Source organism: Pseudonaja textilis, chromosome 1 (assembly GCF_049901715.1).
Source record: "Pseudonaja textilis isolate UNSWEBS1 chromosome 1, rPseTex1.2, whole genome shotgun sequence".
Classification (NCBI taxonomy): Eukaryota; Metazoa; Chordata; class Lepidosauria; order Squamata; family Elapidae; genus Pseudonaja; species Pseudonaja textilis.
The window spans coordinates 115,151,278-115,177,372 of NC_141990.1; the positions used below are offsets into that span (position 1 = coordinate 115,151,278).

General features: G+C 43.3%; 1 protein-coding gene and 1 non-coding gene across 4 annotated transcripts in view; both read right to left on the reverse strand.

The window, feature by feature from the left end:
* Positions 1-26,095, reverse strand: part of SENP6 (SUMO specific peptidase 6) — an 85,512-nt gene that overhangs the window by 54,323 nt on the left and 5,094 nt on the right. For all 3 annotated transcript variants that reach the window (XM_026695132.2, XM_087915198.1, XM_087915188.1), the window contains exon 2: positions 8,429-8,522. In XM_026695132.2, coding sequence (XP_026550917.1) covers positions 8,429-8,522 — 94 coding nt within the window. The remainder of the gene's footprint in view (positions 1-8,428; positions 8,523-26,095) is intronic.
* On the reverse strand, positions 4,021-4,126 carry LOC113433017 (U6 spliceosomal RNA). The gene has a single exon (XR_003373600.1). It is a non-coding gene; the product is annotated as a U6 spliceosomal RNA (small nuclear RNA).

Sequence of the window (26,095 nt, forward strand, 5' to 3'; positions counted from 1 at the left end):
TTTATGACAGCTGCATTGTCCTGGGATAATGGGATCATCCTTTGCAAATTTCTGACATGCAAAGTCAATGGGGAAGCTAGATTCACCTTACAACCGTGTTACTAACTTAAAAATGGTGGTGGTTCGCTTAACAACTATGGCAAGAAAGGTTGTAAAATGGACAAGATTCATTTAACAACTGTCTTACTTAGCAACAGAAACTGGGCTCAATTGTGGTCGTAAGTTAAGGACTACCTATATTACAAGGCCTCAGGAAGGCCATGCACAGTCAGCAGCTGCCTCACAAAGCACCAGGCAGTGCTTGTCATCAGAGCAGAAGATGGCAAAGATTTATTTGGGCACCAGAGCACCCTGTCACTTAGCACCGCCAGCGCTGTCCAGCTAAGTTTTCCCTAACCAGGGGCAGCCGCTTATCTGTCCACTGGTCTTTTTGCAAGCTGCTCAAAACTTGCAACTTCCTGTGGCTTCCTCATTGACTTTGCTTGCTAGAAGTTGTCAGGAAGTCCTGAGGATGTTCTCACTTAATAATTTGCAATCCTCATTTAATGATAGCAATGGGGACAGTCAGAATTGCCATTTGTAAGCAATGTGGTCACATGATGTCACCCTTCACACCTGCAATGCTAAGCAACAGAAATTCCAGTCCCAATTCCAGTTCTTAACCAAGGACTACCTGTATAATAGAGTTCAAAAGATGCTGTCTCTATAATGCTATTAATATTGAAAAAGTAAATCATAGTTTATTGTGTTGTGAAGGGCGTGGTGATAGGTCCTTCCTCTGTGAGCTGTGAAGAGCATCCACTGATTGATTGGGATGATGCTTCTGTCACTCATCTGATAGGCTCGGCTTTAATTGAGAGGACGCTCCTCCTCTTCCATGGGACTCCTCCCTAGCGTCCCCAGTTTTGGCAAAGTCAAAATGATGAAGTATTTCTTCTCCTTCACCCTTTCTAATACTTGGCTAGAATAGCATCCCACCAGACGAATAAGGGTGGGGATGGATGCTCTTCACATCTCACAGAGAAAGGGTGTGTCAGGTAAGTACCAACGCCCCTTCTCCAGATGAGCTGTTCAGAGCATCCATTGATTGGGCACACCAAAGCTTGGCTTGTCCTATGGGAGGGCTTCAGTCTGGTTCGGATTCCCCTTTTTCTTGGTCCCTATGGACCCTTTGTAACACTCTCCTGTCAAAGGCAGCCTTCACAGAGGCGAAGACATCATTCTAATAGTTTCTAAATAAAAGGCAATGGTGAGGCCCATGTTATCACCTTGTAAATTTCCTCTATTGGCGCTTGTGGCCCATGTTGTCAACATTGCAGCGTTCCAGGTCGAATGAGCAGTAATGTCCCTGGGTACAGGAAGAGACTGTGTCTCGTAAGATTTAGTAATTGTGCTCTCAGCCACCTACTGATCATTGAAGAAGAGGTCTTGCACCCAATGGTGGGTGGTTGAAAAGAAACAAAGGAAACCTCCATTTCCTAACACACGTGCAGTTGAAATATATGCAGAGAGCTCGCCTTACATCTAGACTGTGCCATTGTCGTGCCAGATTTTATGTCGGTCTCAGACAAACATACGAGAGTATCGGTTCCTATGGTCTGTGGAAACCCAAATTTATCTATGGGTGAAAGATGGATCTGGACTAAGAACCACTCTGTTTGTGTGAAAAATACAGAGCTCCTGTCTAACTGACAAGGCTACTAGATCCAAGATGAGACTAGCCGATGTAATGGCAACCAAGAGAACCACCTTGTACATTAGAAATGGGTCAAAGGGAGTTTTCTTGAGTGCGGTAAGGACCTTGTTAAGGTCCCACATGTAATATCAATTCACTACAGGAGGTCATAAGTTTGTAGCCCCACGCAAGAAGCTTGCATATAGGTGGGTGATGAGAAATGGACTGCAAATCTCTCCAGGTGATGACCGATGCTAAGGCCTCCCCTTTTGCCTGTTTATATGAACCAGATAATAACAAAATGTCATCTAAGTAACACTGCCGTCTAACAGGTGTTCACCTGAGATGGACAGCCAGAGCCGTCAGAACCTTTGTAAGAACCTTGGGCAGATGACAACCCGAAGGACAGTGCAACGTATTCAAAACGCTGAGTATTATAACAAAAACTAAGAGGTTTGCAATGTGAGGATCTAATTGGAATGTGGGGATAGGCCTCCATTAAGTCAACGGAGGGTAGAAAGTCGCCCCTTCTGAAGCTCAGAAGTATGGAGTTCAGTATACTCATCTTAAGCCTCCTATAAACTAGCGACCAATTAAGTAGTTTTAAAACTAAAATTGCCCCTGCTGATCCGGTGCCGTAAGTCAGGTTGCCTAGATCTCCAATAAATAAACAATATCATGCTCCCTTTAACAGGATCCCTGGAGAGAGGGCAAGTAATGCAAAGGTTCTGGGGAGAGGATGGAAATTCTACAGCCAGGCCTAATCTTCTGATGTCTCTAACCCAGAAATCAGAGGTAGAGGAATCCCATCTGTCTGCAAAAAAGCTTGAGCCTTCTACCAATAGGGGCACAGTGGTGAGGCCTATGTTGTGCCTTGGAGACCTCTGTTTCATGTTCCTCAAGAGATTCTTTTGGTCTGCCCTCCCCTTTGGTATCTATCTCCAGATGGGAAACTACCCGACTGTTGGTGATTCATGCATCCAAACAGTAACACTGGTCCCTGGAGTCTGGAGAGAAAAGTCCCTGGTAGGGTGAACAAAGGAAACCCTCCAAAAAGCTGGGAAGGACTTTTTGGGGTTTATGAAGAAAGGAACTTATTTTCTGCTTCTTGTCTCTATCAGAGATGGGTCAAGGGCAGCACCAACCAAATTATCTCCTGATATTGGGGAGGAAGTAAGCTTCCATTATTTGTGTGATAACTGCTTGCCAATGTCTGAGCCATAGCAGTAGGCGAGCAGTAACCTGAGATGCCCTGGCTCGAGCAGATAATAGAATAGAGTTGAATTTAGTGTCCGCAGAAAATTTTGCAGCCTCAATGAGCTTTGCGGCATCCTTGTGCACCCTGATAATGGAATTTGAGATAATCTCCCTCAGATGCCAGAGTTACCTGAGAGACAATCTAGTAAAAAAAAAAAAGGATGCGGCCGATGCCGCTCTTATGGCCCCCACATCAGATTGACATGCCCTACATGGAGACAACTCGACCCTGTATATCTTTTAACTTGAGAGTCTCTTCTGCTTCAGCTGGAATTGCAGAGGATGATGATAACTGCCATTGCTTTATCTACTACCATGGTGATGAGAAATCAGAAAACCAAATTAAATTTTTTCTATCATATCCTGTAAGAGGAGAATACACCACTGAAGAGACCCTTTGTTTCTGGACGAGGTCCGAGAACCTCTGTGGGACAGTTATGACTTCCTCTTACATTATTGGTTGGGAGAAGATTAAATTGTCTGACCCCCCCTTACAGTAACGATTGTTGGGCGAGGGGAATGGAATATCAAGATGGGCAGTAGTTTTTGCCTTGAAACAACAGAGACTTGAAAAGAGTCTGAGGGCAAAACAGACCCAAAGGTCAGTTGGTCTGGCTTAATGCCTTCAATGTCTGACATGTCCCCCCTTTTTAGGGGATCTACCTCCGACAGATTTTGGTCACTGTTGTGAGTAGACCCTTCCTCAACCTGTTCCATCTGGTCTCTAGTTCTCCCTGATCCTGTACATCATGTGAATGTGTAACTGGATTATATAATACTCCTCTGAAGGAGATACCTCTTGGTAATGAAGGTCCGTTCTGCATAGTAACTGAATCAAGAGAGAATCAAGGTCAGATTGTGGAGGCTGCCTAGCCATCAACTTCTGCTGTACCCCGGCTGTGATGCCCCTTCAAGTCGCCATGTCCCTCCAGGCCTTCAATTTGTCAGGCCTATCCTCTGGGAGGAGGTATTCTAGTGTGGTCCCACAACTGTCTGTCAGGCAAGTAGCGTTGCTGAAGGCCTGGGTTGAACCTGTCCCTCTGAGGCTCTCCTGGATGGCATTGAGAGATCCAGGGATGGAGGAAAGGTGAAATATGGAACGCTTCATGAATTTGCGTGTCATCCTTGCGCAGGAGCCATGCTAATCTTCTCTGTATCATTCCAATGTTAGTATATGTGTTGCCGAAGGAGCACTCTGGAACTGTGACCACCCTGGCTGGGGAAGAGGACTGAGACTTCTCTTCAACCTCCCTCATGCATTTTTTTTAAATAATATACTTATCTAAGGCATTTTGGCACCTCTTGGCATCCTTTTCTGCAGCCTTAGAGGTCTCTCTGGGACATTTTGACCTACTTTGAGTTGGTTTATTGTCCTCTGTGGGTATTTTTGGTTGCCCTTGTAGATTCTGACCTAAAGCCCACAAGGTGAGATATCTATATACCTATATATGTATGTGATATTAATGGACCGTTGACTGGTCCAGAGGCAAGGAATCCTCTTGATATATGATCCCCCCCCCTCTTTTTGGTAAATTCAATTTGTTATTATATTGTTATTCATATTAATATCCTTAATGTTGTTATTATTGGTAATATTTTTGTTATATCTGTGCACAGCTACTAACATAAATTGTTGTGCTGTTACCAAACTCATAATTAGATGACTGAATATGGAATCAAATTGTGAAGCCAAATAGAGAACACCTTTCAGGACCTATATTGCAACTGGATGATCCTGCAGTCACTGGCCTTCAACAGCTTCCTGCCCAGGCAGACACAGGCCTTGGCACTCACTGTTACTGTGCTGCTATATTCTGTGAGGGCTGCCAACTTAAAAATGAAGCCTGATATTCAAATTCAGAAAGAGGTCCCCAATCGGCGTAAATGTCCCCTGGACCCTTATGGAGAGATCCTTGTGAGGGGAAGTAGCCTCTCAATAGATAATTCCATGGAATTCTTATAAACAAAATGACGTCGGCATTGTTTTAGTCGTCAAGATGTAGCATCAACCACCACCTCTTATTGTGAGCCGATGCGAATCTAACTAGAATTTGAGAATTTGAGCAGGAGAACTCTGGCTCCACCCGATCAACAGCCCTTGCTCCTTCTATATACCCTGCAGGGGTATATCTGAAACTACAGAATCTCCTGTGGAGAGATACCTGAGGGTAAAGATGCTCTGTCCTGCTTAGTGACTGGATTGATAGGGAATTCCAATCGGAAGGAGCGCTCTGTTGTTGGCCAGAGCAGTATGCTGCACCCCGGCAGTGATACCTTGTCGTATCATTAATTCCATCCATGGTCTCATCTATGCAGGGATCTTTTCCAGTATCTTGACGGAATCCGGCCGCTGTTGGAGCAATGTGGCCACAGAGGCCCTTCGTGCCACTTGTACTAATCTAGATGGGTTACCTGATCTTGTGCAGCTGCACTGCGTCTGGATTACACAGACAGATCCAGGGGTGGTTGCAGAGAGGGATTGGAGCCCAAGTAGGCCTGGTGAGAGATTAGGTTTGATAGCTTTCTTCAGCCTCCCACATGAACTTCTTCATGTGTTTTTCTAGTACCCTATGGAGCTTGTTAGCATCTTTTTCTGCTGCTTAGGAGGTACCCTTAGAATGCTTCAATTTGTTTGGAGAATTTGACATGGCTCTTGAGCTACTGCTGCTTGCCATTGTGACTGCCTATTAGATTTTACTGTTAATGAGGCTGAAACATTGGGCGGCTGGCATGCCCAGGGGCCTGAACCAGCAATGGCCAGAGAACCCGAAAACAATGCTCCCCAGTTTTGTATAATCTTATGTAAGAATATTGTATTCTTATTCTTGTTCCTATTATTATCGTATTATTTTGTTATTAATATTATTATTTCTGAATTAGCCAAATTTGGAACACCTCATAGGCCTAGAAAGGAACAATTGTTGAAATAAGATGTAGGCCTGCAACAGCTTCCTGCACAGGCGGACACAGGCCTTGGTGCTTGCTGTGGTGCTGCTGTTTAATTCTGAGGGCATAAGCCAACAGTTTCCTCCTTAATAAGTAAGGGTCCAAAATAAAATGATTATATTTGAATATCTATATACATACATACATACATACATACATACATACATACATACATTAGGGTGATTTCCCCCGGGTTCCAGGAAGGAGCCCCTGCTTGGGGGAAGAAAAGCCTCTCACAGTTCCAGAAATAAAATGCAGATCACTACCATGCGGATAGTGAGTCTGCAATGGTGCCGGCCGTTATCTCTTTAGGCACGTAATGAGTTAAATCAGCTCAGCAGCAATTGCGCGCCTTGTGGGGAGTTGATACTGCAAAGTTCCCCCTGAATAAAAAGGCACAGTGGGGCAGATGGCCGTTGATGCCCCCACCTCAGACAGTGTTCCCAGGGGAGAGAGAGAAGCCTCGGACCCTTTTAAAATGGAGCTGCTCCCATGGAGCGTGGGCGGTGGCGATCGCAGCAGCTCGGCTTGAAAAGGTCCTAATGGTACGGGCTAAGAAATGTGAGTTGTTAGCCATGCGGCTGAGGCGTTATTGCCTCCGATCGCCCTGGGGGCGAGATCATTATCCAAAGCTATGGTGAGCTTCCTTGGCTCGAGTTATATGCCGTAGGGAGCTGCTTGACTCATTGAAACTATAAGCCTTAAAGGATTTGTTTAGAGTTTAAAAGCAAACCTTTTTTTGTCTCTTTTTTTGAAGCCTTTGCTGTTCCGGCCAAGGGAAAGGAAATTAAGCTGCCTCTATCCACGAAGGCTGACCAACAACTGGGGATGCTAGGGAGGAGTCCCATGGAGGAGGAGCGTTCTCTCAACCTCCCAGCCTCCCATCCCAATCATTCAATGGATGTTCTGAACAGCTCATCTGGAGAATTTTACATATTGCTCCACTCCCTAAATATGCAGAAACACAGACAAACAGTAAACATTTCATGACTATTGAGTAGCTTGAGCCTTTCAAGGGTTTTGGCAAAGAAAGTCAAGGGCATCTGCAGAGAATGGCAAAAAAAACATCAAAATGGCAGCCATGACCATGAGAATAAACCCCCACCCCTTTACATGTATTTCACACATAAAAGAGCAGAGCTTCATCACATGGCAACAGCTTTAATCATGACTTTTCAAATGATTGCACGTGCACAAACAAACACACAATTCATCTGGTTAAGTTTTGGTACCTACAACTACAATTTCCCTGAAGATGCCACTATCTCCCTTTGGTTTCAAGTAACAAAACTGTGGCTGTATAATTACTGATACTTACTGCTGGAGTTCACTGTTAAAGTTATTAAACAAGCACCAAAGATTGCTTTTACAATTTGAGGTAAAATCTAACTGAAATATTAAGTGTCTTTGGGCAGATATATAATAAACCTCAACAAATTAATTAATGGCATAAAAGTAAACTTTTTATTTTTGTTACAACTTAAGTTCACTTCTTATCTTGAGATAGAGGGAGAAAAAAAGAAACCCCCAAAATTAACCACGTGTACACCAAGAATATTAAAACTTTTTTCAGTTCAAAACTATTTCCCATCATACACACAGATGCATCTGTGAATCCATCCATCTATCCATCTATTGTTCCCTCTTCCCTCTCTTACGGTTTCAAAACCGAAATGTTCAATTGCTTAGAAAATATGACATATATTACTATTTATACACATCAAAAACTATTTGTTAATTTGTATATAAACTGTACAAATTCATATGCATTTAAATTTTTATATTTAGGAAAATATGGATCAGAAGACGTAAGTTCTAGAGTATGTAAAATATTCACGGGACATAGTCTATTTTATTAAACATTTAAAGTATTAGTAATTGTTATCACATCAGTCTACTTATTAGGAAAAGTGTGTTAATCTGTTCCTCTATTCTAAATCAATACAATTTAAAAAATAAAAATAAAACGCAATTCAGTCCCTAATTACAGAAAATTAACTTATGGTTTTAAGACAATTCAATTGATCACACCTTTCTTAGTTAAGAATCTCAAACTTTATAACCATGGCAATATTTGTTAATTTATATTGTATGTGTAGGCAAAAAGGGAAAAAACACCTTTCCAGTAAATTTAGATAGCATTCATTTGATGATGTTTCTACCTGGTCTATAGTTTTCAAACATTCATAAATAAAATGTAGAAGGCACAAAATGAACAATTGGAAATATTATCTCTGCAGTATTTCTAAAGTGGGAATGTCATTTTTAAAATCTAAATTAAGTACAGTCCTTAATTCATTCATATCTCTATTATAAATTTTAGGAATGTTAAATGTTAATTTATACCTATATTTGGAATAAAGAACAGCATATTTTGAAAAAGATTAGACTGAAAATGTACTGCATAGTATATAAAAATAATCTAATTTCTCTTTATTTAAATTGTGTGTAAGAAAATCAGAACAAGAATATTTTATTATTACTAATGAATTATTATTCAAGGCTTCTATTACTATATATTTTTCAATAGCCGAGAGTAAATAGCCTTACTCTTTCTCTGTATCTCCTTCACTTTCTTCTGAATAATCAACGCTCCAGTTATTTTTAAAACCTCCATCCCGTTTGGACTGTGATTTATCCAAAGCTGAAAAGAAATAAGTTAGGATCAGTTCTGGTTCCAAGAATCTCATAAATATATATCTATATATAAAATAAAGTAATTTAATAATGAACAATCCACAGTATAATTTAGGTTCATTCAATCTGGGGGAAAGGAGTAGACAAAACCAAACTAAATTTAAATGCAGTTCAGATGCACTTAATGTATCTATTTCCTAATAGTGGGATGCAGGCTTGTTAGGCAGTCTCTATATAGTTTGTACCATTCCATTAAATAGCATGAGTATAAAATAAAAATAGCATGGATCCAACTAAGGTTAGTATTCTAATCTACACTTTTTATTTTACTAAAAAGCATTATAAGTAAGCTTTGATTGAAAATATCACAATGGAAAGTGGATATGTATACTGTATTTCTCTCTTTTTCTGTTTTTTTTTCCTTTTGCTTGATGTTTTTTACTACCAAAGGAAATGTATGTATGTGTTATCATCTGGAGGAATTCTGGGGGACCATGTAAAATCCATATGAAGTTCTGAAGACTCAAATTGTGTTCTCATGGTGAAACTGATAAGCTAGGCAATGTTTATACACAAGTTCATTTATTTTTTAATATTGTTGTAGTAGTTTACTTCATATTTTTATTTTAAATACAGTGCTGTCCTATAAAGTTGAAGAGCACAACGATGATTTCAAAGTAGGTTAGCCAGCAAATATAACAACATTCCAAAAATGAGTGCACCATATTCCCACTCAGTAGTCAGAAATTTATTGAAAACAAATACTTGCAGGATTTAGCAAAAATACTGTTCATGTATAGCCTTATCATAAATTCACTAACTGTGGCAAAGGGTTGCTTCTGACTCCGTAAAAATGAATGTTCCTTACTGCATTAGTTGTGAACACTATTTGTACTTTGACTTCAAATGGAATGAGGAAGAAACTTAACAGAAATACAAACAGGAATAGACATCAATCACATCTACTAGAGTGTGGTACTTAAAATTCCCATTATAGTACATTCCCCACTTTCATTGGTGTAAATGAAATCTGAATTGTAATTAGTTCTTTTCTGAATTCTATTCCTATTGCAGTCTGAAAAAAATAAATAATTAAAACATCTCATTACCTCTTAGGGAAATGCCCACCCAAAGGCTCCTCTGAGGCTAGGAAGCTCCCAAAACGGAACTTGGAGGGGTGCTGCATGCACATCCCATGCTGTTTTTTTCCTTCCTGAGCCTCAGAAGAGCCTTTGGGGAGCAAAAACGCCCCCCTGAGGCTCCTCTGAGGCTAAGAAGCTCCCAAAAATAGGTGGGGGTAGCAAAAAAGCAAAAAAAAAAAAAAAGCCACACCCACCCAGTCACATGGCCACGCCCACCAAGCCTCGCCCACAGAACCGGTAGTAAAAAAATTTGAATCCCACCACTGCTCTTAGGAAATGGTTGGCAGACAACATAGGGCTGAAGAGGTTACAATAAAAAAAATACAGTCACAATTAAAAAAAATACACTGCACAGGCAAAGTGGAAGCACTATCAGGGTGTTCCTTCTTTGTCTGGGAATGCCACAGAAGCCTACACAAAGGGAGTGAAAAGTTCCATCCAACTTTTGACAGTGCTTCTGATGTGCCTCATCCCTCCCTCTTTCTTCTTTTTCTCCATATTGCTTCAACAATAACCTGCTTCTACGATTTCTAGCATAATTCTTTCACAACGTCTCCTGAGGTGCCATTGCTGCCTTAATTCAAGAGAGGAATATTCAAGCACCACCCACTGTAAATGCTAGAAGGGGAGTGGATAAGTCAGTCGGATAGTCAATAGCTGAATAAAAGAAGCATTTTCTTATCTCCCCATTCTGCCATGTGAATTTAAATTTAAATTTAAATTGAATTTAAATGACAAATATAGATAAATAATAGATCCCACTTACCCCCCCCTACTCATCCTATTCCCTTCCCTGCCTCCCTTCCCATCTTTTAGCCAATTTTCTTCATATGGTATATAAGTTTTGTATATTTTTATCCTTTTAATATTGTAAATTTCCCAGAGTTATCCAATACTAAGATGGGTAGCCAATAAATTTAATAAATTAATACTATTGTACAAAATGCTTGAAAAATAGACAGTTTATTATATGCCATTTTAGCACCCTATAGAAAAATGATGTCCTCAGGAATATAGTACACCAATTATTGGATCCTTTTACAAATATACATTAAACAAAGTATATTTTGAATGGTGCAAGGCAGCATCTATTTCACTGTCATCCATTATATTCTGTACACAAACAATATGCCAAAATTATATTCACTGCACATAGCATTGTATTAAATCGAGTATCAAACAAGATTTCGTTGAGTTCCAAATCAGGGATGTGTTTGACCTCAAAAGGCCAAGGTGGGCGTGACCAGCTTGATGTCACTTGTGCTGGGGGCACCTGCGGTGGCCCGAGTGCTCTACCAGAGAAAACGGGCTCCGGAGCTCCATTTCTGGCTGTGACGGCTTCCTGCAACCCTCTGCCAGCGAAAACGGAGCTCATGAGGTCAATGTGCGGCCTTCTGAGTTCCATTTTTGGCTATGATGGCCTCTTGTAACCCTCTGCCAGAAAAAATGGATCTGGCGAGGGCCACGCGCAACCCTTGAGAGCTTTGTTTTTGCTGGTAGAGGCACTGTGGGCCGGTCCTTCACTGTTTCCGGGTCGGCCACACAGGCCAGATCTAAGCACCCCATGGGCCAGATCTGGCTCTCGGGCCTTGAGTTTCACACCCCTGTACTAAATGAAGTAAAATACAAAAAAAAAAAAAAGGTTTAGAGAAATACTAGCAAAAAAACAAACATCAAATACAACTGGAAGGAAGTATATGCTTAGATATCTGTTACTAATATTGACTGAAAATATGGGTAACAAAAATTAGTATTTCTCCATTTTATGTATTTATCATTCACATATATATCCTGTTTTAATCATATGTAATGCTTAGCATCTCATAACAATCAGTAATGACAATAAAAAGTTAAAATATAAAAACTAATAGAAAAAAATATACTTTTCAAATAGCATCTGGCATCAACCCACGTATACCCCCTGGAAAAACTCCCTTTTTAGAAGCTTTTGGAAGGCAAGTTGAGTTGGGGGTCAAAACACTGTATCTATGGAATGCCTTCAACAGCTGTGAACCCCAATGTTCCGGATTGCTGCAGAAAAAAACATCCCACACTAACCAAATGCTCCACTACCAAAATAACAACCCAACTTCCCACAAAAGGAGCTGTATAAGAATGTTATTCAGACAAGTTCAAACTTGGTGCAGCAACCTGGAACAACAGAAAAAGGAAACAGATCACCCACACAACTTCTCCCAACAGAATGGATACCCATGCAACTTTTAAAATGGGCGTTGGTCTTACCTGACACGCCATTTCTAGTCGAGCTGCGAGGATCATCCAGAGAGTGGGAGGTGCTCCAGTCTGCGTCTGTGTAGGCTGGGCTTAATCATTAGGGAACGCTCCGCCCTCTGTCACACGGTCCCTTGTAGCCTCCCAGTTTATGCGAAGTCGAGAGAGGAGGAAAGTCGTCTAACTCTCATCTAACTAGACCTAAAGTATCATTGGCTGAAACAAGGTTCCCCCAGACGGAAAAAATTAAAAAGGGTGGGGCTGGATGATCCTCGCAGCTCGACTAGAAATGGCGTGTCAGGTAAGACCAACGCCCATTCTCCCTCGAGCTGCTCGGATCATCCAGAGAGTGGGACATACCAAAGCTTGGCTGTCCTACAGGAGGGAATCCGTCTGGGGTGGAAGCTCCCCTGGGTCCTCGATGACCCGCTGGAGGACTCGTCTACCAAACGAGGCCTCAGCTGACGCAAAGATGTCAATCTTATAGTGCCTAATGAAAGGGGAGGGGGAAGCCCAAGTGGCGGCCCGACAGATGTCTGAGATTGGAGCCTGGGTGGCCCAGGCCGCAGAGGTGGCCGCACTCCTGGTGGAATGTGCCGTAACCCCACTGGGAACTGGCAAGGCCTGAGACGAATAAGCCTTGGCGATGGTGGCTCTGATCCATCGTCCGATGGTGGAAGGGGACACCTTGTGGCTTAAGGACTTGGGCTGGAAGGAGAGAAATAAAGACTCTGACCTTCTAAAGGGTTGTGTGCGGTTAATGTATATGTGGAGGGCCCGCCTGACATCTAGGGTGTGCCATCGTTTCTCCCTTTCCCGCGAAGGATTGGGACAAAAGTTCGGGAGTGTAAGCTCCTGAGCCCTGTGGAAGGCTGAATTGACCTTGGGCAAGAAGGTCGGGTTGGGGCGTAGAACCACCCGATCGGAATGGAAGATACAGAGGTCCTTTCTCACCGAAAGGGCAGCAATCTCCGAAATTCGGCGAGCCGAGGTAATTGCCACCAGGAATACTACCTTAAAGGTCAAAATTTGGAGAGAGGATTCTCTAATGGGTTCGAAAGGAGGTCAGGTGAGGGCCACCAGGACCTTGTTAAGGTCCCAAGTGGGGTACCGGTGCACAACAGGGGGACGGAGGTTAGTAGCCCCCCTTAGGAAGGCCCTGATATGGGGATGGTGAGAGAGGGGACCCAGATTGTCGCCGGAGACGACAGTTGAGAGGGCCGCTACCTGGCGTCTCAGGGTATTAGGTGAGAGACCTTTTTTGAGCCCATCCTGGAGAAAATTCCGAATCTGGGCCACCGAAGGCAAGAGCGGGTTGACCATGGATGAATGGCACCACCTGCAGAAGCTGACCCAGGTGGCATCGTATATCCGATTGGTTGAAGGCCGTCTGGCGGCCAGGATCGTGTTAATGACCTGGTCAGATAAATTCTCCTTCCTCAACTTTTCCCGCTCAACCTCCACACGGTTAGTTGGAGCCATTGGGGCTCCGGATGTTGAATGGGCCCCTGAGACAGGGAGATCCTGTCCGGAGGGATTCTCCACGGGGAGACACCGAGAGGTTGCGGAGGTCTGCAAACCATGGTCGCCTGGGCCAATAGGGGGCCACCAAAATCAGATCTGCCTTCTCCTGGATCAGTTTCTGAATGACCCTGGGAAGCAAAGCTAACGGGGGAAGGCATGCAGGAGTCCGGGGGCCACGGACAGCGAAGTGCGTCGTGATTCTCGGCCCCGGGGGAAGGGAATCTAGAGAAGAACCGAGGGAGCTGGGTGTTGCAGGGGGATGCAAAGAGGTCCACTAATGGGAGACCGAAGATCATGGTAGCCTCCCTGAAAAGGGATGGATGAATGCGCCACTCGGACTGGTCCACGGTGGCCCTGCTTAACCAGTCCGCTCGGGTGTTTGAGGCCCCCGAAATGTGTTCTGCTTTGATCGAGAGGAGGTGACGCTCTGCCCAACGGCAGAGTCTCTTGGCCTCTCTCATCAACCGAATAGACTGGGTCCCGCCTTGCCTGTTGACATGGGCCTTGGCGGTAACGTTGTCCGTGAGAATAAGGACGTGCCGCCCGCGTACCTGAGGCAGGAAGTGGCGCAGGGCGAGGTGGATGGCGTGGAGCTCCAGCCAGTTTATGCTGCAGGCCCGCTCTGCATGGGACCATTTGCCCTGTGTTGTAAGGGACTGGAAGTGAGCGCCCCAGCTGCTCAGGCTGGCGTCTGTGGTGATGACGAGACGCTGGGGATCTTTAAAGAGATGACCCCTGTTGATGGCAGGGTTGGTCCACCAGAGGAGAGACGAGAGGACCTTTGGAGGTACCTTGATGGAGGATTTTGAGTTGCTTCTGCCGGACCTTTGAAACGGAAGCAGGAGCCACTGCAGGGACCTGGTATGAAGACGGGCCCAAGGAATAATAGAGATGCATGAAACCATTTTTCCCAGTAATTTAGATAAATCTAACAGAGAAGCCCTCTTTGATCGGCGAATAACCTGAATTGAATTTCGAATACTCTGGAGCCTTTCCGGGAAAGGAACACTTTTTCCTGCACCGTGTCAATGATGGCCCCCAAGTGGGCAATTCGGGTAGAAGGGACCAGTTGGCTCTTTTTTGGTTGACCAGGAAACCATGGGCGTGGAGGGCGGAGAGAGTAGTCTTGGTGTCCAGCTCTGCTTGGGATTGTGAATGGGACAGGATGAGGATATCATCCAGATAGCAGTGGAGACGGACTCGGCAGTCCCTTAAGCGAGCTGCCAGGGCCGCGAGGATCTTAGTGAAAACTCTGGGAGCTGAGGCTAACCCAAAGGGAAGGGCCACATACTGAAAATGGTGGTGATTGTAACAGAATCTAAGGAATTTAGAGTGTGAAGGCCGAATTGGGATGTGGAGGTATGCCTCAGAGAGGTCTATAGAAGATAGCCAATCTCCTTGCCTGGTACCCTGCAAAATGGATTGGAGGGTGTGCATTTTGAATTTGCGGGGGTTTAGGAAGCGGTTGAGCCATTTGAGGTCCAGGATAGCCCTCCATCCCCCCGAGGACTTGGGAACCACGAAGAGGTGGGAATAGAAACCCTGCCCTCGCTGAGAGGGGGGAACTGGCTGGATGGCCTGGATGGAGAGTAAGTGATGGATGGCCGCATCCATTAATTTGCGTTTGGAGGGGTCCCTAGAGGGGGGAGATGACATGAAGAACTCGGGAGGTTGAGAGTTGAACTCCAGAGCGAGTCCAAACCTGATGGAGTCCCTGACCCATTTGTCGGAAGTGGTAGAATCCCACAGGTCGGCGAAATGCCTCAGCCGACCACCAATGGGGGCAAAAGAAAGGATTCATTTGGAGCGCCGGAAGTGTCTCCCCGGAACCCCTAAAGGGACGCTTAAATCCTCCGCACCTCCTATTTCAATCGCTTGGGTCGGAACGATCCTGGGAATATGATGCTCTATACGAGGGAGGTCTCAGGTACCTGGAGGGGAAGGGGGACTGGTAGAAGGACCGGGAGGATCCTCTTCGAAAGGGCTGAGGGGCTCGGGAGTCAGGCCTCCGAAAAAGAGGAGGAAGGAATTTCTTCTTTCCCCTAGTTTCGGCCAAGAGAGGGTCTAGGGCCGGCCCAAAGAGCTTCTCCCCTTTAATGGGGGCGGAGGCCAGCTTGACCTTGTTCTTCACGTCCGCCTGCCATGGTTTGAGCCAGAGCAGGTGGCGGGCAGTGACCTGGGACGCTAACGCCCGGGAGGCGAATTCAACCGAATGGTACGTGGCGTCAGCTGAGAACTCTGCCGCCGCTGTGATTTTGGCTATGTCCTGCAGCGCCCGTGTATTGGATGGAGGGATGTGGGCCTTCAGTTGACGGAGCCACCGGATAGAGGACCTGGTAAAGAAGGAGGCTGCGGTGGCCGATCTAATTGCCCAGGCGTCGGCTAGATGAGCCCGCCAATTCAGACCTCCTATCCTCGGGTTTGAGGGCCTCCAGGGGGGTCACTCGGGGAGGAGGAAGAGGCGAGACCAACAATGGGCTCGTCCACCTCCGGGGTATTGAGGAGGGAGCAGAAACCCGGTTCGAGGTTAAAGAACCTCTTATCCTGTGTGGATGGGGCCGGAGGAGCCCCCGTAAAACCCAGTTTGGATTGATACATTTGTTTCCAAAAGAATTTGTAACATCGGCGAAAGTGCTGAAGGAAAGCTCACTACCCCTCCCTATGGAGAAAGCAAAGGAGCACAGAAAAACCTGCTCTCTAAAGGTAAAAATAAGCTCTTTGTTATAAGTGGGAAGGGGAGGACTAAAAAAAAAACAAAAAACTTTTTTTTCTAAACTTTGCTGGAGGAGACGCCTTGAAGATTTCAAGACCATTAATTAATGGAAATACGGCTTTTAAAATATATCTGGGATTTTGCCTCTGGAGAAAAAACTGTAAAGAGAAGAAGAGGAAAAAAGTTTTGCTTGTTTGGATTGTTTGATAACTCTGACATTTGGAAATTACTTCAAGATTGAAAGCATCTGGGTTGTTGTTGTTGTTGTTTTTAAAAAAAGAACTTATAATGGTACCACCGGTTGATGAACTGAAAATGGAATATGAAAAATTAAAAGAAAGACAACAAAGTGGCAAGGATTCTTTGGGAGCTGCCTTCCACTTTTTAGAAATGGCGGTTTCTACGTACCAGCAAACACTGGAGGAAGGAGAAGGAGAAGAAGAAGAAGAAAAGGAAGAAGCCATCTTTAATGGACTAAAAAGTTTGATTAAGAAAGAAAATGGGAAGGAAGGAAGGGAAAAGGAGAATTTAAGATTTAATAAAACAACCAAGAAAAAGAAAAATAGGATGAAAAGAAGGTACAATGTTAGAAAGCAACTGAAAATAGAATTACAACAGAGAGGGAAACTTAAAAAGGGGGAGAGGAGAGGAGGGGGCAAAAAGACCAGATTGGAGAAGAAAGGGAGGGAAAAAGAAAAAAAAAGCCACGGGTTAGGACAAGATTTTTTTAAAAAAAGTTTTTTCTTTAGAGATGAAGGATGATAGATAGCTTATAATTAAAGAAGATTCTGCAAGAGTGCATAAGATAGTATTGTAGTATTTGTATTTGGAACAGTTTATTGGAATATTTAATGAAATATTAATGTTTAATAATGAGAACTAGAATTAGAATAGAAATTATATATTTAATTATACTATAAGTTTGTTATTCTTTCATTTTAAGATTTAATATGTAGAAGGTACTAAGCAGAATCAGAATGGAAATTATGTATTATTTTAAGTTTTATTTTAGGAGAAGGCGTCATACTTCAAAAGCGATTACAGGGGAAATTTTTTGGTTAAAGGGAAGAGATACATAGATGTTTACTAAAGAACGGACAAAAGACATAAGTATAATGACTTTGAAATAAGATGAAATAAATAAAATATAATTAAGAGAGTGAAAAGATGGGAGAAGTTATATAGAAAATTACAAAATGGTTAATAAGATATGAAGGGTATATAAGATGGGCATGAATTTGATTTAGGTCTGTCAAAAAAGATGTAACCTGGGGCCAAGTCACTTTTCAAAGAAGTTTTATGTTTTATGTTTAGTGTGTGGATTATGTTTGATTCTAAATTAATAAAATCTTGGAGAAATGAAATTAAAGGGAGAGAAATTGGGAAAAGATATGTATAAATGATAACTAAGGAGGTTTTTTTTTTTCTCCAATGTTTTGCTTCAAGTGTGATAATGTGGAACCATGTTTTAAAGAATAATGCTTTGTTTGTCTTGTTGAAGTTTATGGGTAGTTCTTGGAAAGGAGGTTATATATGTTTTGTTTGTCTTGAAAAATCAATAAAACTTGTTTAAAAAAAAAAAAAAACCCCAGTTGGTTGGAAACCAGATCGTGGAAAATGGGAGGAGCGGGAATCACATCCTCGGCCACCACGGGCTGTTTGAACATTGCGTCCTCCGGTTCCTCCCCAGAGGAGTGGGGGACAGGGGGAAGTTGAGTGGCCAGGCCCGAGGTGTTCTTGGCCTTAAACAAGATGGACTTAAACATATGGGGCTTGAATAACCCCACAAAGGAAGGCTGGTCGGGGGTAAGGCCCTCGTCCTCCGACAACTCTGCTTCCATCGGGTCTAAATCTGAAAAGGGTTCCCCATGGAAGGTGGATCCCCATTCAAGGTGCTCCTCCTCCTCCCTGTATTGGTCTAAAATTTCCATTCCCTCCTCCGGTTCCCTTTCTGGAAGAGGGCTGGCTCCCCGGGAGGGTACCTGACCAGGAGCAGGGTCCAGGGCGGGCATGGACCTAGTTGGCACCGGTTCTTGCGCGGGAACCGTCTGAGGAAGGCTTGATCCGGCCATCTGCTGCATGCCTTGAGCTATCCCCTGTCAAATAGCCTGCTCCATCCAAGTTCTCATGTACTCAGGCATCTCGATCGTGGGTGGGTCCTCCTGTCTCAAGCCAGTGGCCGTGGGAGTGAAGGTTGCTTCAGGCATCCGGCTGGTAGCTGGTCCAGGGTCGTGAGACTCCTGGGATGAGCTGTGCCTGGAGAGAGGGGAACAAACTGGAGGGGGGGGTGCCTGGAAGTAGAAGGGGCGGCTGGGGGTGATGGTTGAGTCACCCTAGAGCGCCTATCGAACTCCCTCTCTAGTGCCTTATGACGCCTTAAGGCGTCCCCTTGAGAGGCCTTAGAAGTCTCCTGGGAGGTTTCCTTAGCCTGTCTGCGCACATGATGGGACTTAGATTTCGCCTTCAAAGAATGGCGGGAGTTAGGGTTATCATCTGCCATGGTAAAACAACAGAAGTATCAAAATGAATATATAGAAATATATATATATGTGTGTGTGTACAGGCGGTTGGCACGCCTAGGATACAACCTGGGTAAGGCCGGGTATCCAGAAACTGGCCCGCGCCCCCTTTTGGAATTTGCAATGAATAATCTGAAAATATGACCAAAAAAGGGGGAAATTTTTTTTTTTTTAAACTGCCACAGATATAGACTTTTAATGTACAATTATATCCCACCAGGATAAGGATCCAGGAAAACACACTGCAGCGACAGTGATGGAAGCTAGGTCTCTCTAAGCAAATCTGAGAGAGAAAAAATGCCAATTGAATGAGATTGGATTACCAATGTAAGGAAATATGAAGATATTCTGTATTAGACTGAATAACAACCTGGCAGTTGGTAAAAGGAAGAGAAGCCAATCAGCCAAATCAACGCCAGCAATACAAGGCCTCAGGCAGCTTGCCCCCCTTCAGGGAGGGAGTGGCTGCTTTTCTAATTCCCCACCCTGAGATCTGCTGCGGAAGCCAACACTTACACCAACCATTAACAAGGTAAAGAGTAAAGAACAGCTGTCTTTTTCCCCTCTGGGAGAGGGAGATAGAGAGATCAGCCCTACTAGGCCTGGGAGCCTAAGCCTAGGGCCAGCAGAACGTCGCAGCAATAGGAGGCCTGCAAAATGTCGCCCGGCCACGAGGCGGCGCCCAAAATGGCAGCCGCCTGGAAATCGAAAGTGAAAGGCAAAGCGGGCGGCTCAGGGTGGGTGCATCCTGCAAGCCACGAGGGCAAGGACGCTGAAATTGGCATTAGTGGGGGGAAAACCAGAATAAAAAAGGCTCCAGACCTTAGAAAGGCACCAGGACAGCAAGGCAGGAAAAAAAGAAATAAACGGCAGAGAGCGGGGTGGGGGGGGGGGGTGGGGAGGGTGTTAGCACTAAGTGCTGCTAAGCTGCCCGCCCAGCCCCCTGGGGGCAAAAAACGCACACCCCTAAGTCTCAAGACACCCCCAGATGCGCAGAGGCTAAGGAAATAATAAGCTTAAATCAAACCTGAACTGAAATATTATCCTGCTTGAATCAGCCAAAGAGTGGGAAGCACAATCAAAACACACAGCCTAACTCTGCAAAGGCTGGGCATAAACTGGGAGGCTACAAGGGACCATGTGACAGAGGGCGGAGCGTTCCCTAATGATTAAGCCCAGCCTACACAGATGCAGACTGGAGCACCTCCCACTCTCTGGATGATCCAAGCAGCTCGAGGGAGAAATGTCTGATCACTCAACTCACCACAGCATAACAATAGAAGGTAAGAAAGGGATAACAATGCTATATATCTAAATCTCATAAACAACCAAGCACCACCATTGTACCATACAAACTAGTTTAAACCCTCAAAACATCTTGAGTAAACCCACAAATGAAGAAGAAAAATGGAGAAAAACCAGGAGTTTCAACAACATACAGTATAAGGATAGCAATAACCATAACATAGAACAGAGAGGCAGAAAACTATCATAGCAGAGCACATTGATGAATATGAATTAGCAATCAGTAAACGTGATCCTTAATTTCACAACACATGAACAGACTCAACCAAATGTCAACGAGGAAACTGTACATCTCTAGATCAAGCTAAATCCAAAACCACTAAGGGATTCCTTGAAAGCTCGGCATTCAGACAAATCAGACATCAATAGATACATAGAAATAAACCATATTTAGACACTATCAAAAGGAACAATAAAAAGGAAATCAAGAAAGAAACAAAAAGACCAGAATACATCCCTTCTAATAACCATTACCCAAATAAGCAGGTAATACACTCCAGGCAAACCATCAAGCAGAAAAGAATATCTCAATCAAGACTACCAAGGAAAAGCCCACTATTGAATGTAAACAAGGAACAAGCCCCATACTCATTAGTATATTACCTAGTTGGGTAATAAAATTTCTGCAAACAAACAAGCAAGCTCAGAAAACACCAGAAACTGCATAGTTCAACCCTGAACTACATATATTTTCTTCTACTGGCTTTTAAATAGTATATTTAAAAAAACTGCACAGGGATTCTAAGAACTAATCCATCACACTGCCACAACAGTTTTAAGTAGTTGTTGAAAAATATTAAAATAAAGGCTATCTACATAAAATATGCACATATGCAATTATATAGTCCTTTAAAATGAAAGAATTAATGCAAGACTAAGAACTTTTTTTAGCCCCACCTTACTGTTTTGATAACATTCTTATTTTAAAATTCGTTTTTCTTTTACACGTTGTCTTTGCTTTTAGTACTTTTGTTTGTGTTCTTATGAATAAATATTAGAATAAAACCAATTCCTATTTAGTTTACAGTACTCAATTTCACAATCTTATTGTCCTATGCACTTGTTGGATGAGGATATCTACTATGGAAAAATACCACAGGTTTTACTTATATGAATACTTTATTACAAGCAACAATTTAGTAGAGGATAAACAGAAATAGCCAATTATCTGGTTATATATATCATACAACATGGCAAGTGCAGAAGTTTGACACCCTTCCAGTTGCTACTTTGCAACAACTTCTTTGGCAGAAAAAAAGCCTCCAATATTTCTTGTATGAAGCTAAGAATCTTTCTCTTCTTGCTTCTGCATTTTTTTCATGTCAATATAGAAATTAAACCTGGAAGGAAACTGTGAATTTTAGCAATGCAATGATCTGAAATGTATCTCCAAATCAACTATTAAATACTTATAAAGACAAAGATTTTGAAATGTCCTTCATAAACCTCAGATTTAAGTATTCAAAATCTTGGATAAATCTCAAACATGACGTGCACAAAAATAGATCTAAGGGTATTTTTGAATTTGATGAGTTCTGCAAAGAGTGGGGGCAAATAGAAATACCGTACAAAGATTTTTCAGCTGCCTGTAATAAATATATGGAAGCAGTTATTAGTGTTACAAAGAACTGAATGAAAGGGGCTTTTTCTTCTTTATATGGATCTGTGAACAATTTCACATAAGCATTATTTACATTTCTAAAAAAATACGTTAGCTTTAATTTGACTAAGAGGACTTATTTTTTCATACAACTCTGTACAGTATTAACAATGGGATTTCCCCTTTTTCCAGAAAAAAAATAGTTGTTCACAGTATGTTTGCTTTTTAAGCACAAGTCCCTACAGTTTTTCTTGGCAAGATTTCAGAAATAGTTTGCCACTGACTCCTTAGGGGTGAGAGTGAGTGGGGTTTTACCTATGGCAGAATTAGAGTTCAGCCTCTTGATTTCTAGCCTGGTGCCTTATCCATTACCAAACTGGGTCTCTGAAATTGAGACCTAAAGGAACCTAAGTTTTGACTTTTACTATCAATTCTGTTCAATCTTAAAAATAGAAAGGGCCAAAAAACATACTAGCCATTTTTCATTTTAAATTCTGATTTAAAGTCACTAAATAATTTTGTAAATTGCTTCCATACTAATTCAAAATTAAAGTTTTTTTATAATCTCTTATGAATTTTAACAAAACAGGCCTCCTTTCTATTACTGGGATTCTCATATTGACGAATCCAAAGTTTCAGTTTGCTGTTGAGTTAACAAAACTGAAAACTTGTTAGAAAATAAATGCTAATATAAATATTTTAAATTCAATCTGAAATAAATTACTGAATAAGAATATTATAAGTTCTCTTTGGAATTGGCCCAAAGTGTATCAGCACTGCTTCATAGCGGAAGTGTACGGAACAGAAGTATATAGTTTTCAAAGTGAAAGGGCAGTTCTCCAAAAAGTAAGATAGTTGGGGAAGGGAGAAACTGTGAGGTATAGAGACAAAGGAAGAAAAAAATGCAAAAAATAAATCTTAACTTTCCTTCAGTTATAAAATCCAATCAACCTACCACTACCAAGTGTTGGGATTCCACATAATCAAATATGCATATTATCCACAGCTACTTCATTGAGATTTCCAGAGCCTTGCTTTTCTAAATATAATTCTTGTTTTGATGAAGTGAGCAAAATGATCACATAGATGATAAAAAGACTTCATTCTATTCCTCCACTCCTATCTTATTAACTTGTTTTTAATTCTGATGATGAGGCAGTATCAAAAACCAATCTCTTCCACCACAATTTTAAAGGAAGACTACAGTAAATTGTATGCCTGCCAATGATACCACTAAACAGGAACAAGGTCACCCAGCATTAAAATGATTACTCAACTTTAACTTACTTCAACATTGTCCACAAATAGTTTTTTCTTCCCAATAAAGGAATGCGTTATCAGAAAAACTAAATATACAAATGCAACTTCAAATTCTTTTTCAAGCAAAATAAAAAGCTTCCAAAATAAGTTTTATGCTTAAAAAGCAATACATTAACAAGGATATTGCTTTTATTTTTTCCTACTTCTTTGTTTTATTTATCATGTACTCTGTTCTTGCTCACTGCCCAAAACAAATTTTTTAGAAAAATTGTTCCTGTTATTTATTTATATTATTTAGAAACTAAGAAAAAACTTTGTTGAATCTAAATAATATTCCAACATTCTCGTTTCTAAGTCGTTAGTCAGTTACCTGATATTCCACATTTTGACAAATCTTGAAGTATCAACTTACCTTTATTTTCAAAATGGGAAGGATTCCAGTTTGTTGAATAATGCCAGAATTGTTCAGATTTATACACTGATCAAAAAAATAAAGGGAACACTTAAACAACACAATGTAACTCCAAGTCAATCACACTTCTATGAAATCAAATTGTCCACTTAAGTAGCAACACTGATTGATAATCAATTTCACAAATGGAATAGACAACAGGTGGAAAGCATAGGCAGGTAGCAAGACATCCCCAATAAAGGAGTGGTTCTGCAGGTGGTGACCACAGACCACTTCTCAGTTCCTATGCTTTCTGGCTGATGGTTTGGTCACTTTTGAATGCTGGCGGTGCTTTCACTCTACTGGTAGCATGAGACGGAGTCTACAACCCACACAAGTGGCTCAGGTAGTGCAGCTCATCCAGGATGGTACATCAATGAGAGCTGTGGCAAGGTTTTCTGTGTCTGTCAGCCTAGTATCCAGAGCATGGAGACGCTACCAGGAGACAGGCCAGTACATCAGGAGACATGGAGGAGGTCGTAGGAGGGCAACAACCCAGCATCAGGACTGCTACCTCTGCCTTTGTGCAAGGAGGGACAGGAGCACTGCCAGAGCCCTGCAAAATGACCTCCAGAGGGCCACAAATGTGCATGTGGCTGCTCAAACGGTCAGAAACAGACTCCATGAAGATTGTATGAGGGCCCGACGTCCACAGGTGGGGGTTGTGTTTACAGCCCAACACCGTGCAGGACGTTTGGCATTTGCCAGAGAACACCAAGATTGGCAAATTTGCCACTGGTGCCCTGTGCTCTTCAGATGAAAGCAGGTTCACACTGAGCACATGTGACAGAAGTGACAGGGTCTGGAGACGCCGTGGAGAAAGTTCTGCTGCCTGCAACATCCTCCAGCATGACCGGTTTGGCAGTGGGTCAGTAATGGTGTGGGGTGGCATTCTTTAGGGCAGGGGTCATCAACCTTTTGGATCTCAGGGACCACCAAATTCATACTTTTAAATCCCAAGGACCACTAATATGATTTTTTTTTTAAAGCGAATATATTTAATATAATTTTTTATGTTGTTACATATATATACATATATATATATACATACATACATACATATATATATACATATACACATATATACACACATACATACATACACACACACATACATACATACACATATACATATATAGATATGTGGATGTTTGGTTATTCAGGTTTTCTCCCGCGTAAGATTGGCAGTATCTAGGCAATGTTTCAATGAAGCCTCATTCGTCATCTTCAGGCTTGTGTCTTCGGCTCTGTGCTTATATACATATTCTGGGCTGGAAGCCTCCCCCACCTGGCACCTTCCAAAGAGACAGAAGAGCAGGCAGTGTGTGTGTGTGTGTGTGTGTGTGTGTGTGTGTGTGTGTGTGTGTGTCTGAGCAGAGGGGCCTCGGGGCAACTGCTGTTGGGAGAAGCAGAGGGAGAAAGGGGGCTTTGCTCTTCTTGGGGGGCAGCGCCCCTTGGCTGCCACTCCAGGGGCTTCTCAGCAGGCATCTGCCTGCAGAAGGACTGCCGCTCTTGGTGATTAATTGGGGGAGGGGAGGGGGAGAAAGTGGGAGCTCCTTTCAGATCCTGGGTGGAGGATTGAGAGGCTCAGATCTGCAGCTGAGGAAAAGCTGGGGGGGGGCTCTTCCAGCCTCACCTGGAGACAAACAAGGAAAGGTGTCCCTGGGGGCACTTCATTTGCTTTAGCACTTCGCTGCCAAACCCAGCCACAGCCAGAGATTATTTGGGGGTGGGGGGGAAGAGAGAAAGTATCTCTTGCATTACCAGGGGAGGAAAGAAGACAAAACAAAGCTCACTCTTTCACTGAGACCTACAAAACGCCAATCTACCATGTTCCAGGAGTTCTTCAAAATCATCAAATGCTCCTACTTGCAGTTATCACACCTCCCGGCTCAGGTCCGAGATGCACGCTCCCACACACAGCGGCAGCAACAACAGTCCCCGCCCCCAGTGCCCGTTGTCAGCTCTCCCCATTAGTTTTCTAGCCTTGAATTGCTCCCGGCTCTCTCTCTTTCCTCTCCCCCACCCATGTGCAGGCAGGAAAGGGAGACGGAGCTTTGCACAGCTCTCCCCTTTTCCAGCCCTTGCTGCCTCTCCCAACATCTAAGCCTCGGAAACACAGTCAAAGCCGCCACAGTGGTAGCGCCCTGAGTTGCTTGCTTCTCCACTACTGCCTCCTCCTCCTCCTCCTCCAGCACCACTTCCTTCTCTGGGTAGGGCATTTCTTAACTAACCAAGCATGCTAAGGCAACTCAGGACGCTGAAACAAGATGGCGGCGCTCAAGCAAACATTCTTTGTGGCCCAGTACAAAACGATCCACAGACCTGTATGGGTCTGGGCCCCGGTGGTTGGGGACCACTGCTTTAGGGGGCCGCACAGCCCTTCATGTGCTCTCCAGAGGTAGCCTGACTGCCATTAGGTACCGAGATGAGATCCTCAGACCCCTTGTGAGACCATATGCTGGTGCAGTTGGCCCTGGGTTCCTTCTAATGCAAGACAATGCTAGACCTCATGTGGCTGGAGTGTGTCAGCAGTTCCTGCAAGACGAAGGCATTGATGCTATGGACTGGCCCGCCCGTTCCCCAGACCTGAATCCAATTGAGCACATTTGGGACATCATATCTCGCTCCATCCACCAATGCCACGTTGCACCACAGACTGTCCAGGAGTTGGGGGATGCTTTAGTCCAGGTGTGGGAGAAGATCCCTCAGGAGACCATCCGCCACCTCATCAGGAGCATGCCCAGGTGTTGTAGGGAGGTCATACAGGCATGTGGAGGCCACACACACTACTGAGCCTCATTTTGACTTATTTTAAGGACATTACAAAGTTG